The sequence below is a fragment of the Beta vulgaris genome, chromosome 1 (assembly GCF_026745355.1).
Source record: "Beta vulgaris subsp. vulgaris cultivar EL10 chromosome 1, EL10.2, whole genome shotgun sequence".
NCBI classification, from domain to species: domain Eukaryota; kingdom Viridiplantae; phylum Streptophyta; class Magnoliopsida; order Caryophyllales; family Amaranthaceae; genus Beta; species Beta vulgaris.
Window position 1 is genome coordinate 33,698,907 of NC_079202.1, and position 19,950 is coordinate 33,718,856.

Consider the following 19,950-nt stretch of genomic DNA (forward strand, 5'->3'; position numbering starts at 1 on the left):
ATCGGTTTTTATCTGCTCTACTTGGGTGAAGAGGGCGTATGCATTTAGACCAAGTGACCAACTCGTGGAAGAGAGTTTGGTGGAATCTTTTATTAAGGTACACATGGCCTAAATCTAATAAGAAGAATAAGAAAAAGGAGAAATCAATTAAAAGAAGAGAAAAACAAAAAGATCCACATAATGCAGTACTAGATGACCACATAGTCCTTTCAGTAGTGGGCTCCACCAAATACTTTATAACGTATAATAAGCAGCCATTGTATTAATTAACAGTATCCTAGATCTTAATCATTCCTTAATTAAAAAATTGATTTCCTACCTACACATAAAGACTTCCCATAATATATGCTGTGCAAAAAAATTGTTTCATATGCTTGCAATTAAATCAGCAATCAAAAATAATAACATGGTCTGTAATCTTTTTTTTTTTTTTTTTTTTTTTGATAAATCATGGTGTTTAATCTTTACATGGTTGCTATTAGTCATTTTACTTTTTAACTTTTATTGTTTATATGATACCGAAATTTTAACTGGAGTAATAAATTAATATATCAACTCACAAAATCAAACTCCCTTTGTTTCACAATAAGTGAAATATAAAGAAGAAAATGGGAGTTACCAATTAAGGAATTTAGAGAGAAAAAGTTGGAAACAATAAAGTGAGTGATCGTAAAAAAGAGTTGTACTCATCTCTTACTTTTTGGTGGCATATTTGTAAGAATGTACTTTTTTTACCATTTAGAGCTTGATTTCACTTATTGTGACTATATAAATAAGGGAAGTGTTTCATTTATTGTGAAACGGAAGAAGTATATTTCTTCTACAAAAATATAATTGAACTTTATATCATTGCCTCTACTCCTAAAATGTATAACTAGCCTTTGACTATTTATATCTTCACAACTTTGACTATTTATATCTTCAATTATAAAATAAGTAAAAAACTATAAAGAGCTTATATTTTAAAAAATAAATATCATAAGTATCTAATAGAATCTCGCAGGAAAATATTATTTCTTACATGTAAATTAACAATGACGGTCGTAGTGTACCTGTCAAGGAGAAAGACTCGATACAATAGACATGTATGTGAAGATGCAGACTATGTACACCTTGACAGAAATACACTATGAAGCTTTACTCATTCTCAATTTCTAATAGCAAATAATTGTCGTAATGATCACCATGAAATTTCATAAACATGTATATTAAAAGATCATTTTCTCACCCCTTTTTTTATGTTTATATGTATTGTATAATGTCAATAAAGTGAAGTTTATAATAAGTGTAACTTTTACTAATATACAAAGATAGATAGTATTATTTATGTTGAGAACGTAGAAGATGAAAGAATAACTATTTAAAGAACATAGGCGAGAGCGAGTTAAAACCTATGAAAACGGAATATGCGAATCAGCAAAGGGTCAATTGTCAAAGTAAAAACTGAATGAAACATTAGAATTAAGAAACGAGGGAGAATTAATGTATTAATTTAGTTTGAACATAACGCCTACCTGTTTCTCTCTCTAAAAAAAAGTTAGCAGTACTTGTCTGCTGGCAGTATCTCAGAGCTTAGTTCTGTCCTGTAGTTGAAAAAATAGCAGTACTGTACAAAATTGGTTGTCAAATTAGACCACTTATCTATCTCTTATTCTCAAATCTCAACCATTTGAGTTACAAAAATAATCTCTTTTTTCGGTATAAAATTCTAAATTTTGCCCAAACTTTAAAAAGAGTTCAAAGATCACCTGAAGAGTTACTCTCAAATTGGTATTTTGCAGTTTCAAGAGGGTTCTTTTTAGCCGTTTTCAAGCTCATCAACTTGTCTCTGTTCATGGGTATGTGAAAAAAATATTTAATTTGGAATAAAAAAATGAATTCTTGGGTTTTATGTGAAGGAAAAAGGGGGAAAGAATCTGGGCTTTTTTGGGTTTTGTGGTTGAGAATTGTACAAGAAAAGAAAAGGGCCTTTTATCTGTGATCTATTTGAATTAGTTCTATTTGGATTGTTATTGCATTACAATTGAGCATTAGTTGAATGTTGAAGGAAAGTTTGGCAATTTTGCTTCTGGAATTTCTTTGTTGTTAGCAATTTGAAAAATGAATTCATGCAACTGTTGTTGTTGAGTAAGACTTTGATTTTGGTATTTAGTTTTAGTCATTCTGAATCTGACTTATGTTTGTACTCGAATTATGTTGATCTCAGTGCTTACTATGGTGTTTTAGCATCTTTAAACTGAATTCTTACTTGCAATTATAGTTGTGGTTCTGACCAACTTAAGCATTGGTACTTAAATTTTGTATTTTAGCTGGATTACGGGCGAAAATTGTGTAGGTTGATCACAATTTATTTGAATGTTACAGAATTGGAGAAGCATAGGTATAGAAGCTTCCTCTGAAAGTTGCTGCCCAGTATCACTTCTAGTTGCTGGTTATCCATTGTCTTTGGTTTTAATTTATGCTTGGACTTTTGGGTTTTTGCTGGGAAGTTGGGGGAAACTACAGTAGCTTATACACATTCGATAGAGGGTGAAAACCTGGTCAAGAGGGGATATTGGAATTGGTAGCTACAAACACGAATTAATGGCTTCTGTTAATGAGGAAACTGAAAATAGAGGTAGTATGTGGGATTTGGATCAGACGCTCGATCAACCCATGGATGAGGAGGCTGGAAAGCTTAAGAATGCATACCGAGAAAAGGTATGATGGTATATGTTGCACTACTTGTACTCGATATGTTTATTGTACCAATATGTCTTATATAGAGCGATTGTTATGTCAGTCTTTGAGCACATGTAGTTTGCCTAGCCCGTTTTGATTTCTGGGTATCGTATTGGCTCCTTTAGATATAGCTGCTTAACATCTGCTACTAGAAGACACCATAGAGTTCTTCACGTGCTTGATTATAGGTGCCTTGCAAGATAGCTCCTAATCATTACCGTTTGTTAGGTCAACTGATTATATGTTTTGGTGTTGCTCTTTTAATATAAGGAGGCTTGTTATGTCAATGTCACTAATTTTTCTCACAAGTCAAATATAGTAATGTGGCTTAGGCCCTGTTCTTTTGAACATAATTTTAAGTTTTTCCCTTCAGTTAACTTAGGTTAGGTACAGCTCGGCTCCATACTAATAATGTGCTTTAATTCAGTTTAGTCCAGTCCTAATAAGCTCTGTTCAGGTAAGCCAAAATCAGTCCAAAAGAACACGGCTTTAATCACTAGATCTTTGGCTTTCGAATTACTATGTGCGACACAAAAATGGTTCATTACATTGCTTGGACTTTAACTAGCCGATGTTTGTTCTGAAACTGCTTAGAGGTCAATTGGAAATAACTTCTTTGTAAATATTAGGGGTAAGGAAGTGTATATTTGACCTACCCTACCTTGTCTAGGGTTGGAACCTCGTTAGGGACATTTGGGTAATGTTGTTGGTATTAAATTATCTATCTTTTTGCTCCTTATTGGAGCTCTGGTTTTTCATTGTGCACCTGGGGAAAGTGAGAGGAGGGCCTAACTAGATTATTTAAGAATTCTCTTTTTCTTAGCATCTTTTCGACAAGGTTGTAGCATTTTGTTTGAGATGTTATTTAATGTGTTGTGAATGACCAAGGCATCAAAACATTTCATCTGGATCACAGTTTTGATACTAATCTTTCTTATCTAGAAGTTTTCACTTACTCGCTCCTTATAATGATACGTCATGCTACATATTGGGATTGTGCTTGTAGTTCCCGTGACGCCTCCATGTTACATTATATCATAAGATAGACTTGCTTCATTTATTTTATCGTCCCTTGTTTTATGTTACATATCTGCTTTAGAAAAACACAATTCAGGGATGCGGAAATTATAATTTCTATTATTCTTTTACTGACATTATATTAGGGACATTTCATGGACTAGTATATATCTCAGCTAACACACTGCGATTTCTGCAGAAATATTCAGCACTATTGCTTCTGCGGTTGGCTTTTCAGAGTCTTGGGGTAGTGTACGGGGACTTGGGCACATCTCCATTATATGTTTTCTACAATACATTTCCGCGTGGAGTGAAAGATCCAGATGATGTGATTGGAGCACTCTCATTGATAATATACTCCCTGACTCTTGTCCCATTATTGAAATATGTTTTCATTGTTTGCAGAGCAAATGATAACGGTCAAGGTACTAATGAAACTTTTGAGCACAGGGTTTAGTTTTAGTTTTTGTGTAATTTATATTTGTTGGTATGAACTTCTCCCTCACTCTTTTTTGTTCTTTACCATCACTAAATCTTAGTTAATTAATAAAAACAAGATAAGATTTATGTTCATGATATGTTAGGAATTACTAAGCCTCATTGTATTGTCCAAACTAGAAATGTAAATTATCCTACATCGGAGAAGAGGAGATATAATCATATAATGACAATCTTATAAGACTAAGGAGTTTCTCTTCCCAATTGCTTTTGGGATGAAATCTCTCTTGGCTTTGTAAGTGGTTCAAACTTCAAACTCTCCTCGTCAATTTGGAATTTTGGATGGCCCAAGCGCACTTTCATATTTGCTGAAAAAAATTGTCCTATTCTTAATGTCACTTAAGATTCCTAACATATTTGCGGCATGTATCTGATGGATTCGATACCCGCAGTTGGGAGAAGAAGTACACTCTGCAGTAATATCTTAGCATATTGAATATTTCTGTTATGTGGTTTTCATTTAAGCACTTTAATTTCTAAATGCTTTCTTGTGCACTGGATTTCCTGTGCTTTGCATGAGGTGGTGCTATGGTTTTGATGAAGGAATACAGTCTATTATACAATGAGGGACTGATTACTTGAAAATGATAGGAGTAAATTTTAGTTTCCCATATTTATAATTTATTCCTGTGCTTACCATGTTTAAGTTCAGATGAATGATCTTAATTACGTGCAATAATTTTGTCACTTATGTTGGATATGTACATTATTCCCTTTATTAATGAAAAATCTTTTGACTTTGCTGGATCAGGGGGGACATTCGCTCTTTACTCATTGCTATGTCGACATGCAAATGTAAATACAATCCCTAACCGGCATAGAACTGATGAGGATTTGACAACGTATAGTCGTGGTAGATTCCATGAAAATTCATTTGCCTCGAAAACCAGGCAATGGCTGGAGAAACATTCCTCTAGGAAGAATGCACTTCTACTCCTTGTTCTTGGTGGCACCTGCATGGTAATTGGAGATGGAATTCTCACTCCAGCAATATCAGGTATATAGAAACTCCAAACAATATCGCCCTCTTAATGACTTCCATTGTTAAACATGAGGATAATTTATTATAGTTCCTTTGCGTTGTCTCTGCATGTATATTTATACATTATAAGTTGATGGCGTTATGCAACGATAGCTGCATGTATATGCATGTTGATGTAGTGAACTGGAATTTCAGATTAGAAAATTAAGAAAGATGATGATTCTTTGATTAATAATCTGGAAATTCAACAGAAAATGAATGATAGTCAAGTATTTGAGTGACTTGACACACTCCCAAAGCTAACAACTACATAACTCCCCAATATTTACTTCACCATTCAACCGGTAAAGACCGAAATGCCTCTCCATCTTCAAAATCTAGCCATTAGCGTTTTTTCCATGAAAACTCAAGCTCACTTTAAATGCTTGCAACTTCCTTAGATTTGGAAATCTAGGATGCATTCTCTGTGTAATTTCTGTAAATCCTCTGGGAAAGATTTGGCACCTGCTCCATCTATATATATATATTCCTTTTTTTGGTAGAGTATCAGAAATAATTCTGTTGAGCAATTATATTTCTCAGAATCATACTATGTATATGTAGTAATGAACTGGAATCTCAAGTAAGAGAATAAAGAAAGATGCTGATTCTTTGATTAATGATACAGAAATATAACAGAAAATGAAAGATAGATTGCCAAGTATTTGAGTGACTTGGACACACTCCTAAAGCTAACAATTAAAGGAACCCTAATAACTTTCTCCATACCTCTCCTCTCACTAATCTCTTCTATTAATAAAGCTAACTTGCTTTTTCTCCATGCTAACCTAATTATATTGTACTTCCAATATTACCCTCTACACCCAATGTATAACATAAGGCTGTGTGCATCTTACACTTCCCAAACCTCACTAGGCGGTGTTTTCTGTAAGCATCACTTTTATGATTTCAGCACATGACAATCTGGTATGAAAAGTACAGTTGCGAAGCATGTAAGATCAATGCTGCCTGGGAGTTTTGGGGAAGATGCCAAAAGGGTACTTGAGTTTAAAAGTTTCAAGTGTCTCCTAGTACCATAGTGTAACTAATCCCAACCTCAGCATATGTTGCTGGAATATCAGAATTGATGCTATCATTGCATACATTTCACAACAAAGGTTTAAATTCCCTATCATTTTGCTAGTTGTGTCTGCTTAGCTTCTAGTGTAGGATATCCTAGAATATCGCTTCCTTCTTATTTCAACAATTTGCACTTGTTATTCTGCAATGGCCACCAGATGTCAAGGCTTCCTATTAATCCTAACCCATTGACATTTATGCCTTGCAAAGTGAGTATGTTGTCTTAGAGCCTAAAGATTAATTAGTGAAGGAAAAAGGCAGAATTGTTACATTTTTAATTTTTGTGAACGCATAGCTTTATAAATTAGTTCTTTATACCATGTCTAAGGTAGTAGGCAAAGTAGAGCATCTGCGTCAATGATGGCTGTGGCCTGTGAGTTACATTTGTTGAATGTAAATTGTTTTAAGGATACCTTAATAGACTATTAGCTCGAAATACATTGATTCCACCCTTCTAGATGAGGGATATTGTAAAAACAATTAAAGATAATTCCTGCCTCCAGTGGCTTTTCACTGGAATTGCTATCAAATTTGCAGCACCTTTCTCCTTTTTAATCAAGCTAGACTAGACTAGTGTTACAAACAAATAATTTTGTTACCTTTATTAAAGACCATCATATTTCTTCCTTTGAATTAGAAAAATAGCTTTGCCTTCATTAACCACTGAACCATCATCACATGTGAAAGCACCAAAAATCCTAAGGAGCATAATTTTACCTGATACTCTCTTTATCTTCACCAAGGTGAAACTAGCCTCAACTAAGGCATAAGCAACCCCTCTGTCCTCCCGACTATTGTAAGATTAACTACAAGAGGGGGACAGCTATCTATGCTTGTTATTGTTGGATATTTAAATGAAACTATGAAAGTGTTAGGATCACACTAGGCACAAGACTTAGAAGGACTATTATTTTTTTATTTTTGGTCCTGCAGTCATATAAAGGACATTTTGATGGTCATGGGATGTTATTATGTCGAAGACATTTATCCTAAACTAGCTATTGATGTGGGGTTAATGTTGATTCCGGGGGAAATGGTGATGATGATGGTTTTGCGTGTAGCAGAACTGCAAAAAATACAGATTTCTGCCAAGATTTCAGTTATATACTTGTTCGAGTCTCCATGGATCAGTAGTTAGCAGTATTAGACTCTAAAACACTTAGATTTCCATGTACAAGCACATTTTAAAACAATATGATTTTTTTAGCAAAACTTAAATGTGGATGAACATTGTTCTCATGATATACTATGTCTTGATATGCTTCAAAAATGGCCTTTTCATGTCAATGTCTTCAGGGTTGTTTATATCTTCTTCATACTCTTCCACGTATAAACATCTACTTAACCATGTTTTGTGTGGCAGTTCTTTCAGCTTCTGGTGGGATCAAGGTAGACCACCCCAACTTGAGTAATGGTACTCCTCTTTCTTTCTTTTATGTGCTGATCATATCTTCATCTGTTCTTTTAGAACATCGCGGAGCTGCCGTATTTTACCAGATTTTGACATGTTTTAGCTGCTACTCCCCCCAAAATATTGTCCTATGTTTCTGGTTTGCAGATGTGGTTGTGCTTGTAGCTGTTATAATACTGGTGGGTCTGTTCAGCTTGCAACATTACGGTACCGATAAAGTTGGGTGGCTCTTTGCGCCAATTGTCTTGCTTTGGTTTCTGATGATTGGAGGTATTGGTATATTCAACATATGGAAATATGATAGCAGTGTATTGAAAGCCTTTTCACCAGTCTATTTATATCGCTATCTCAAAAATGGAGGGAAAGATGGATGGACCTCCTTGGGGGGAATCATGCTAAGTATTACTGGTAAGGAAACTAAAAGTAGTCTTTATATCTTGAATCACCTCAGATTAAAAATTCTCGTCATGTTTTGGCACTTTCTTAAGTAGATGACGGGTCTGATCACTTCTCGGTGGTAAATGTGGCAGGGACGGAAGCACTGTTTGCTGACTTGGCTCATTTTCCCGTGTTGGCTGTACAAATAGCATTCACAGTAATTGTATTCCCCTGCCTTCTTCTAGCATATTCTGGACAAGCGGCGTATCTAGTAAATCATCAAGACCATGTGGTAGATGCATTCTATCATTCGATTCCAGGTTTATCTTAGCTCACCCTTGCTTATTTTCCTTTGCATAGACTTGGGTACAAAAAATAGTTTTAAATGTAGCTTGAAGAAACAAACACGTAAAGGGGGAGTTGAAGTATGTGTGTGTGTGTGTGTGTGTGTGTGTGTGTGTGTGTGTGTGTGTGTGTGTTGGGGGGGGGGGATACTCCAAAATATTGTGTAGTTCACATTGGTTGGGGGTTGTGGGGCCTAGAGATAAGTCGTAGGAAGGACTAGCTTGTTGCTTCAACTATACTTGCGTCCAGTGCCGGCTCACTGAATTAGGGGGGCCTGAGCTACTAAGAAGTACATAAATTCAGGCCCTTGACATCCACAAAGCATTAATGGAAAACAAGAAAATTGTTTGAAGTTTAAAAAGCCATTTACAAGATTCAAACTATTCACTCTTGCAAGAGTTCACACTTTGCGAACAAACAGCTACCGTTACTCCAACGATGGATTATTATGTTTCCTTTGCAACAATCTACATATAACCAGGATATGGAAATCGAGGCCCTATTGAAAGTGGGGCCCAGAGCCGTCGCTCAGCCCACTCATGCTACAATGCTTGCATCTATGTTTTCTTTAATACGAGTTACGAAGCTTAAGAAGTGTCGTAAACTTGGTATGTAACTTTACATGAAAAGCTCGTTTGAAAAGGGGAAAAAAAAAGTGAAATTTGCATGTAATGCTCCTTGTAGATGTTTGGGGTAATACATCTTTATTAACAAAAGAGCTTCTCCGTCGGTATTCGTTTTATTTCAAATTAGTAACACCTAGCTACATGAGTATGAGTGATAATGAATTCAATGTAGAAAAACATGTGGTTTCTAGTGGACATGCACCACATTTAGATATAAACAAGGGCAATTGCATGTAACATTAGCACAAATCTAAATTCCATTACCAAGCTGAATTGCTCTTCACAAAGAGAAGAAAGCAGCAAGGCAATAAAGAGTTTGGCTGACATGTGTGAGGTCATGAGGACAATTAATTTTAGCTTTCAAATGTTTTGAATTAAAGAGATGAGCTGTAGTATAACTTGAAAGTAAGACTCTTATTAATCTAGTATTATAATGAAGGTATACTCATAAGAGCTACGAGTGCAAAAAGGGTTGTCCCTCTTCTTAACTAAAGCAACTCACCAAGCCTGGATAATAGTTGGTACCAATGATTGTCGTTTTCGTTCGTGCTAATATAGAAACTTATTTGATTTTATTTTAGACAACTTTTCATGGGGAATAAAACCTGCATTTTGTAGATGAAAGATATACTTTTTTTGCATTTTATAGATGAAAGATATACTTTTTTTTAATTGTCATGCTTTTTTGATTATTTACTTGCAGATAGCATATATTGGCCAGTATTCGTTGTAGCAACTTTGGCCGCCATTGTTGCTAGTCAGGCAACCATATCTGCGACATTTTCAATTATAAAGCAGGCTCTTGCTTTAGGCTGCTTTCCAAGAGTGAAGGTAGTACACACTTCAAAGAAATTTCTTGGGCAAGTATACATTCCAGATATCAACTGGATTCTTATGATCCTTTGCATAGCTGTAACTGCTGGATTTAGGAACCAAAATCAGATTGGAAATGCTTATGGTGAGTTTCATTCTTTTATTTATACAAAAGCCTTGTATCTGTCATGAAATAGTTACATGCTTGTGGCTTCTCGCTTGTATTATGCTATTTGCTTCCTTGTTCCTTTTCCCCCCTTTTGGTGTGGTATATTGTGATTGCACAAACACTAAGAGGTGAAGCTCCACTGCCCCCCTCTATCAAGCACTTCTTTTGATCTATCTATCTGTAATGGTGGAAACATTATGTTCCTTACCAGGTTAGCTCTGACTTTGGGAGCTCCATATATGTAGGTTAATGGTATTTGCTAGAGTTTACTCATATAGGTCACATCTTACAAATGCATGGCTGTTTGTTGAATCAGTGGCGGATCTTAACTAACTATTTAACAGGGGCCGAGTTGATAAATTAAAAGTTTAAGTGTAAAATTTTAAATGATGAATAAAAACACTAATACACACTAAAATATAAATATACTATTATTAATGGCTACAAAGAGCTTGTAGCTAATGTAATAAATTAAAATCTCAAAGGTGCAATTTTTAAGAAATTGTTTCCATTTATTTGTTTGACCATTATGAAATGTTCAAGAAATTGAGTAATTTTTTAAGAAATTGAAGGTATAGTTCATTAGCAACTAAATTAATTACTCCAGTAAAAAAAAACTGAAGAAATACCGAATTGCTTTAAGTCACAAAAAAAGAGATAAACTTATATTTTATGATTGTTAGGAATGAGTTTGAGGAAATAAGTACTCATTATAGTTAAATAAAAAAGAAAGTTTTTAGAGAAGAAGAATAAAAGATAGTACAATCAATGGAAAAGATTTTTCTAAATTAGGAAAATTGATATAAGAGCAACTTCAATGGTTAGCTAAAACAATACTTGGCTAAAGATGCCACATCATTTTCCTTAGCTAATTCTATCTTTAGCTAACTTCCCTTTAAAGGTTTAGCTAAACTATTTTGTTGCTTAGGTAGGTCCCACAATCACTTTTTTTTTTTAATATATAAAATATCAATTATTGAGAAGCTATTTGTTGGGAATTGGCTAAGCCAATTTGCTCTATAGAGCCAATTTGCTTAACAAAGCAAAACTCCATTTTGTGCTCCAATGGTTAAGCAACTAGCTAAGTATTTTGCAAATATGCTAGCAAGTCCTTTTTTTGCACTATTGGAGTTACTGTAAGCCAAAGATGAAGGGGAAAAAGAAAGAAGTAAAAAAGAAAGAAGGAAAAGAAAAAAAGAGAAAAGAGAAACATTTAAAATGAAGAAAAACAAAAAAAAAAGAAGCATTTAATATGAAGAAAAACAAAAAAGTCCAAATGTGTTGATGCTAGGTTCGAACTTGCAACCTTAAGGACTCAAACTTCCTTTTACACCTTGCTTCATTGCCAGTGTGCCACAATTTGTTTTGTGACATGAACTACAATTTACTTAATTTATCTTATACAGTTATGGGGCTAAGCCCCCACCCACCCCTTCTATAATCCGCCACTGAAGTTGAATGCATCTAAAGACTCATTGGTTGCATATAGACATCTTTAGAGAGACTGTAAGGATAGGAGTTAGCTCAAGTGGATAGAGCGCTCCCTCTTGGCCCCTGAGGTCAGGGGTTCTAGGCTGACTTAATTTCCTAATAAAAAAAAAAATCTTTAGAGAGACTGTAACCAAAAACCATTGTGATGGGAGGGCAGATAAATAAAGAACTAATTTGCTATCATAAGATCCTTCTTTAGTAGTTGTCAGATACCGATGTTTTCCTTGGGTGAAAAGCCAAATCATGACTAGTCTCATGTACTGATGTGACACTAACAATAATTTGAAGTCTCATTGTGCAAATAAAATTTAATCTGAATTAAAATATTACCAACTGTTAAACTCACTAAAGAACTAGTAGTGTGATGTACAGCCTGAAAATTGAGCGTTGTTCTTTTAAGTTGGCAAAAAAAAAATTTATTAGGAGTTGATCTTGGGTGAAACCATCTAATCATTGTGAGCTTATCCATCAAAGATAACTAAAGAGTTAAATCCTAAATGAAGTGAAAATCACCCTGGTCTTTCAGTAAGTTTTCAAGCTGCATATAGAACTTTGCCTAAATTTAATAAGGGCCTACAATTCCAGATAAGGTAAGGGATAACATGTCCAAATAAGGGTCACCCATGTTCTATTCACAAAAATGTTATACAAGGACGAATGACTGCAGGTAAATTCAATATTAGGGACAATAAGTTTCGATAAGGGTCGTAAGTTCAAATGGTTCGATGTAAAAAGAATAAATCCTTTAGTATCAGCTTTTATATGTACGGCTACAACATTATTAATTTTGAATCCTCGGAGAACCATAATGTGTCCCTATCGCCAAAAAAGAGACTTCCATAGCCGGACTTTGAGTCTTTGATATTAGAGTTTAAGACTCCACCTCTACCATTGACTACTGTATTGCATAATCAATTCACTGTAAAGTTTGTAGCATACACAATAGTGTTTGGGATTTGGGAAAAATCCATTGGCAACCCACAAATGGAGTTGACAAACAAATATAAAGCAATGCACAAGAGACATGAATTCAAGGATAACCCCCTCTAAATGAGGTGAAGACTACCACTACTATTTCCTTGCGGTAATCAGTGTAAAGTCTAATTAGAACTCTAGACACTGCTATGAATTAGAACTTCGGCAAAAGTCTCCGCAAAAGTGCATGATCAATCTTTGTCCATGCTCCAACTTCAAATCTTAAAAACTCATCTTCTAACCTTCAATCAATGCAATTCTTCCATAGTCTTCTCAATCTTCAGCATTGATGACATTATTCTATGCCTTCTTATCTAGATCTGGGCAGGAATTACTTTTGCATTACCTATTGCCCCAGTTTTCTGGGGATTTGGGAAAAAATTCTCCCGCACAACTGTAAATAGGACAGAAAATGAATATTGAACTCTCACATGTTATGCCCTACCTATTTTGGCCTTGATATCTGTGCCAAACCCTATAGCGAAAAACAATATGTTACGGGGGGGGGGGGGGTCCTGAAGAATGCACAAGAGACACTAGAAATCAATTGAAATGTTCTGTAACACTGCATCCTTCCAAATTTGGATGTAAGGATCACTGAGTTCTCTTGTATTAACATGACTATCACATCTACACATTTGGTATCTGATATAGCATCTTAGGAATTTGATAAAAATATTGCTTATTGTAGTAGCATATCTCTTCCGATTGAAAAGGTTGCAAGTTTGGAAATAGAGACCCAAGAATCTTGAGAAGCTATTCGTATAGGTTGGTGGTACTAAGGGTCCCTTTGATTCAACTTATTTTGTCTTATCTTATTTGAACTCATCTCATTTTTTCTGAAATAAGTGAAGATAAGTTGAACAGTTATCTTATTTTTTTCTGAAATAAGTTGAACATAGCCTAAATTGCGGTAATGTTAAATACAAATCAAATGCAATATGCAAGAAAACCCCCTACTCAAATCATGGGAATGGAATCTCATCCCCAAACATGTGATTTTGTTTACAAAATTTCGTTCCCACTTCATACCACCTCTAAAGTGGAAATGGATGGTAATGCGATTTTGTGAAGAAAATCACGACTTTTGTGGTGGACAAGCATTACCATGGACATTGACATGATACTTCAAACTATGGTTCGACAATACAGCCGAATCAATTATGTTCTCCCGTATTGGATCGGTTTTCAACTTCGGTAAACTGAATTTGATGTTTCGAGCAACAAGTGGATTTAAAGTTTTATGTAAGTGAAAAATTCGGCTGAACCAACCGTGACAAGGCAGTTTTAGCCGCATTTCAGTATCAAGATGCTACTTTTTAGACTTTTTTTTTTCAAGAAATTCTCACTGCTCCCTACTCCTCCCTCCAATAATGACATAAATCAACATAAAAAGATATAGATAGAGAGAAGAAGAGGCAAGCAAACAACAATAACCAGATCTATGGTGGCTCTAATGGGAAAAAAACAAATGGTATATAAGTTAATTTTGTTATATATATTGCAAATAACAGTATGATAAACCGTGATGCGGTCCGTGTTGAACGTATCCGTTCCGTTCTCACGAAACCTCAAAAGTGACCAAAATCGTATCTTTGAAGCATATACTTCAAAGTTCAAACTGCATATGAATCAAATTACTATTACCACCATTAGTTACCATCTATCAAGCGGGATGTCAAGTTCCTTATTTATTCTTGACATTGTTGATGCACCTAAAAGTTGGAATGTTTTCCATTCTATTAATAGTCAATAGTAAATGTCTAAACGATGCCAAGAATGCAAGAAAAATAAGATACACCATCTCATCTGTTCTGATTCAACAGTTTAATCACATCTACTGATCTGTCTTCTTGCTGCTCTCTAATCATGTAGAATGTGGTAGGTGGAGTTCCTCTATTCAGGATAGTAATTCTGTATTTGGTGCATCTTCATCCTTTGACAGGTACAGCAGTTGTGATAGTCATGCTAGCCACCACGTTCCTCATGATTCTGATCATGTTGTTGGTTTGGCGGTGGCACTGGATACTCGTTCTCATCTTTACTGCTTTGTCATTATTGGTGGAGTTGACCTACTTCTCAGCTGTTCTGTTCAAAATTGATCAAGGTGGATGGGTTCCACTTGTCATATCTGCTGTCTTTCTCATAGTCATGGTGGTTTGGCACTATGGAACTGTGAAACGTTATGAGTTTGAAATGCACAGTAAGGTCTCAATGGCCTGGATTCTCGGCCTTGGCCCAAGTTTAGGCTTGGTAAGGGTACCGGGAATCGGACTTGTCTACACCGAGCTAGCCAGTGGTGTCCCCAGCATTTTTTCTCACTTTATCACAAACTTGCCAGCCATTCATTCAGTGGTAGTTTTTGCCTGTGTAAAATACCTTCCAGTATATACAGTCCCAGAAGATGAAAGATTTCTCGTGAAAAGGATTGGACCCAAAAACTTCCATATGTTCCGTTGTGTTGCAAGGTATGGTTATAAGGACCTCCATAAAAAAGATGATGAATTTGAGAAGAAACTCTTTCATAATCTATTCATGTTTGTTCGTCTGGAGTCTATGATGGAAGGGTGTACTGATTCTGAAGAATACAGTCTGTACGGTCAGCAAACAGCTGTGTCAAGAGACTGCCTTTTGGACAATGGCAATACAATGTCTAGTTTTGAGCAAACAATTGAATCCGGGGATTCCATTGTGCCTGCCAGTTCTCCCTTGCGACAACTAAATTTAAGGCCAAGGTCATCCGGGCAGACGAGCAGCCAGAACGAGATTGATGAATTGGAGTTCTTGAATAGTTGTAGAGATGCTGGAGTGGTGCATATATTGGGAAATACTGTGGTGAAAGCAAGAAAAGATTCAAGTTTGTATAAAAAGATTGCTGTTGATTATATATATGCATTTCTTAGGAAGATTTGTAGGGAGCATAGTGTAATTTTTAATGTCCCGCATGAGAGTCTATTAAATGTCGGACAAGTATTTTATGTATAACATTATTTGATTGCTGCCATTAATAAAGGAAAATAAGTTTTTCAATAAACTTGTGGACTTTTTGTTTATTGCAAATTCAAGAAGAAAATTATAAAAACAATTTTCTTATGCCATGAACAATAGGGATTGACCATGTGCTTTTTCTTTATTTCTGACAGCTGAATATATTTAAAAGCGAGAATTAGTTTCTCAGGTCTTTACTAGCGTTAATTGCTAGAGAACAAGCTTGAGAAACTTCTTCTCTTCTACATTTGATACAAAAGACATATCCTAGAGTCTAAGCAAAGGACTAAAAAGTCCTGCAGGATACTTCTAAAGTTGGAGTCGCAAATCTTGGGGTTGAGAGATTGAACTGTGACGAGGCAGTATGTTTCTAAAAGTATATTGCTTGAGAAAACTACTGCATCCTAGATGGCATGGAGAAGAGCATAAGTTTTCGTCTGTAAGGCTGAGTAAATGAAGACGCCACGAGCATTTGAGTAGACAATTTTTATTCCAGCCTATGGTGTGCTTCTTATCCTTTATTCTTAGTTTTGATTATGGGTTTCCAGGCTCCATCTAGTTGGATTAACAATTGCGTGTAGAGGAAGTAGGGAACCATGACGCCAAGTAGGGTTTTATATTTTGGGTGGGAACTGGGAAGAGAGGAGAAGGTGGAACACTCACTACTCACATAATGTTTATTTTTGAAAGAATTAAGCCATCTATTATATATGTCACCATGTAACTGGAGAATGGCTCTAGGGGATACATTCCTAATAAGTATCTCGTAGTGGTGAGACCAAAGATCCCAAAGAGTGGAAACGAAGGATATTAAGCTTGATTAGCCATAATCATTCTGGGAGGAGATAAAATTTTTGACCCAAGAGCTGACAATAATATGAGAGACTGTTTCAGCTCATAGTCTTAAAATGTTAGACCTTCAGAACCTTATGGGCAGTTTCTAATATGGACAGAGGATTTAGGGGAAAAGTTACAAAACCGACAGGTACTTAGGACTATAATACTTCTCTTGAGAAGGTATTAGCTGTGGGGATGATACTGTCGAGAAGTTTCCAGCAGAAGATTTTCCATTTTATTAAACATATTCATTCTACATAAATTATTCTAAAACGGGAATCTGGAGAGGTGCCCATTTTGGGATTTGAGTAAGAATCAGTGGCTAGATTTTATGGTCAAGCAACCTGATTTGGTTAAGATGCAGATTGCACAGTCTCTAGAGGGTACAAGGGATATGAGTGGCCATGATGGAGACTGTTTTTTTTTTTTTTTAAAGGAGTTCTGGATAAGAGGGGCATTCCATGAGTTATGAAGTATGAGGTCAGTTGCAGTTTGGAGGAGGATGACTTCTTGATGGGGAGAATTAATTAGACAGGGAGGCAGAGTGTGATGATTGGAGATCCAATTATCTCTATGGAGGAGGAAATTGATCCCTTTACCAAATTTTTTTGAGAAATTCTATATGGTGACCCTCAACTTTTTTAAATTCTATTTGGTAGACAATTTTTATCTTTCCTCTATTTGGTAATCCTCTATTCTATTTTTTTTTTCTTTGACCTTACTGCATTTTAAAATTATTTTTTAATTAAAAATTTGATTTTACAATTACAAAAAACTGATTTTCAAATTTTAAAAAAACACCCCAGCCACCCCTGTCCCCCCCCCCCCCAACCTGCCCAACCACCCCCACCCCTGAAACCACCCACCCCCCCTGAAACCACCCACCTTCGACCACCCCATCTCCGACCCACAAAGCCACCACCGAAACCTAGAGATGGCCAACAGTGAGGGCCAATCCAGCCCATCCAATCCAGCCCACCTCGCGGGCCGTGTGGGCCGGGTTCGCAAAAAGCCCGGTCCAGCCCAGCTCGAACCGTGAAATTGGTGGGTGGGCCGTGGGCCAGATTTCTTGAGCCCAGCCCACCAAAGCCCGCTACTAAAACCGCCCAGCCCGGACCACGAAACCGGTCCAGCCCAACCCATGAACCAGACCAGCCCAGTCCAAGTTATTATTGAACCAAATTGTGTATATTTTAATCAAATTGTAAATCTTTTAATCAAATTGCATATATTATAATTCAGTCAAAATTTAAAATAAGAAATTATTCATTAATTTTAATAATTGTATATATTTTTATTCATTTTAAAGATTTTATATAACAATAATGAATAATTTCAATGATTAAATAATTTTGAAAAAAAATATTGCATGCCGGCCCGCCAGCCCGGTCCAGCCCACTAGACCCACGAACCGCCAGAACCGCTTCTGGAACCGTGAAAACCGGTAACAGACCGGTGTGGGCCAAGACTTTTCAGCCCGCGGACCAGCCCACCCAACCCATGAATTTCACGGTCCGGTCCTGGGCCATGAAATCTCAGCCCAACCCGCTCCGGCCCACGGTCCGGCCCGCCCAGCCCGCACCAGTGGCCATCACTACCGAAACCCCCCAACCCCTTCGAACCCCGGCGACCCCACCCTCATCACCACCTTCATCAATCACCATCTACAAATCACTCATCATCATCAACACCTTCATCATCAATCATACCTTCAACACCTTCATCATCATCAACGCCTTCATCAATCACGATTTGGGGGGCAAGGGTGGTGTGCTGTGGTGGTAGAAGTTGAGTTCGAAATCTGGGGTGGGGGTGGTTCGATTTGGGTTGGCAAGAGGGTTCGGTTGGGTGGGGGTAGTTCGATTGGGATCGGGGTGGTTCGAGTTGGTGTGGGGGTGGTTCGATTTGGGGCGGCGAAAGGGTTCGGTTTGGGGCGGCGAGAGGGTTCGATTGAGTGGGGAGGTTCGAATTGGGGTACAGAGGTGGTTGGACAAGCCCGCAAGGGAGTGCGGTAGTGGTTCGAATGGAGGAGGGGGTTTCGGTGGTTGGGTTAGGTGCTACGGGTGGGGGTGGTTTCGGTAGGCTGGGTGGGTGGTGTCTGTGGGCTGGTGGGTGGTTTCTGGTGGGTGGTTTCCGATGTGGCTGGCAGTGAAGGGGGAAGTGGGTGATGGTGGCTAGGGGAGGAGAGGGGTGGTAGGATGGGTGGTTATGGTGGGAGGGAGGGTTTGAGTTTTTTTTTTTCATTTTAAAATTAGTTTTTTGTAATTAAAAAATCAATTTTTATTTAAAAAAGGTCAAAGAAAATACAAAAAATAAAATAGAGGGTTACCAAATAGAGGAAAGATAAAAATTGTCTACCAAATATAATTTAAAAAAGTTGAGGGTCACCATATAGAATTTCCCTTGATTTAAGGCCATGTTTCCTTTCTTTTCAAGATTTTAAGAGACTTCAAAATACAAATGAGGAGTGGGGAGGGGAGGAGTTTGCAGAGGAGGTAGTAGCTAGAGAGAGAGGTCTCCTTTGTATTTTTGAAAATTTTGTGAGTAAGAGAGTTTGGGGCATTGTGAAAGCTTGTTAAATAGGAGAGAAGTGTTGAGAATTAGAGCAATCTGAAAGTTTAGGCCACCTACCGATTTGTGGGATTTCATATTGATTTTTTTTTTAGTATATGGAAGTCTTATCAGTGGACGAACACTAGCAAAGTTTGAGGAGCAGAGAGATAATTATTTTGTGTGATTAATTGTGGGATAAGAAAAATGGAGAAAATATGGGAGGTCTAGAGGTGAAGATTTTGTATTCATACAGATTAATTTTCCTGCTTGAGAGAGGTAGGAAAATTCTCAGGATTTGATTGTTGATATACTATTCTCAATTAGGAAGTTGAGTTGAGCAGTGCCAATATCCATTAGGCAACCGAGGTATGTTCCAGGGGGGCAACACTTCGAAAGGTTTATGGAGATTTTTTTTGAATTTTGAGAGGATGTTGGAGCTAAAGGTCACTTGAAACTTATCAAAGTTTACCATCTCTTCTGATGCAAAGCGTGACATGACCTTGTTCAAGGTTCAATAATCCCAAAGGAGAGCTCTGAAGAAGAATATGGCGTCGTATGCATAAAGGAGATGAAAAATAGTAGGAGCATATCTTGCAATTTTTAAACCTTGAAATTCGATGCATCTTTCTTTTTGAACTAGTTTTGTAGATAAGACTTTCTTACTTAGAATAAAGAGATATGAGGATAAGGGATCTCCTTGTCTAAGGCTCGCCGTGAGGGTGAAGAAGTCTGATGGTTATCTATTAACAAGAACTGAATAAAATATTGTCGTCACACATTGAAGGATCTACTATATCCAGCTTTCGGGGAAAAACATCTTATGTAGAATGGCTTTGAGAAAGATCACATCTGATTCCGTCATATGCTTTGCTTTGGTACATTTTTTGCAACCTTGCAAAAGAATTACCTCTCTTTTTCCTGTTAACCCAGTTGTAAATCTTGTAAGCAATGAAACAATTATCTGACATTTGACTGCATGTAAAGAAAGCATTTTGAAAAGCACTCACGATGGCGCCCACAATGGGCT

General features: G+C 36.7%; 1 protein-coding gene across 2 annotated transcripts; it reads left to right on the top strand.

Moving 5' to 3' along the window:
- Positions 1-1,490: 1,490 nt before the first annotated feature.
- On the top strand, positions 1,491-15,579 carry LOC104896365 (potassium transporter 10). Of its 2 annotated transcripts, XM_010683114.4 has the most exons (9): positions 1,492-1,838; positions 2,365-2,700; positions 3,938-4,163; positions 4,988-5,233; positions 7,701-7,751; positions 7,896-8,156; positions 8,279-8,446; positions 9,801-10,055; positions 14,491-15,579. In XM_010683114.4, exons 2-9 carry the CDS (start codon positions 2,584-2,586, stop codon positions 15,528-15,530), a joined length of 2,364 nt encoding a protein of 787 aa, XP_010681416.1. In that variant the 5' UTR covers positions 1,492-1,838; positions 2,365-2,583; the 3' UTR covers positions 15,531-15,579. The 2 variants fall into 2 exon arrangements, with proteins under 2 accessions (XP_019104970.1, XP_010681416.1); XM_019249425.3 differs by having other exon boundaries at positions 1,491-1,838; positions 7,701-8,156.
- The last annotated feature ends 4,371 nt before the right edge of the window (positions 15,580-19,950 follow it).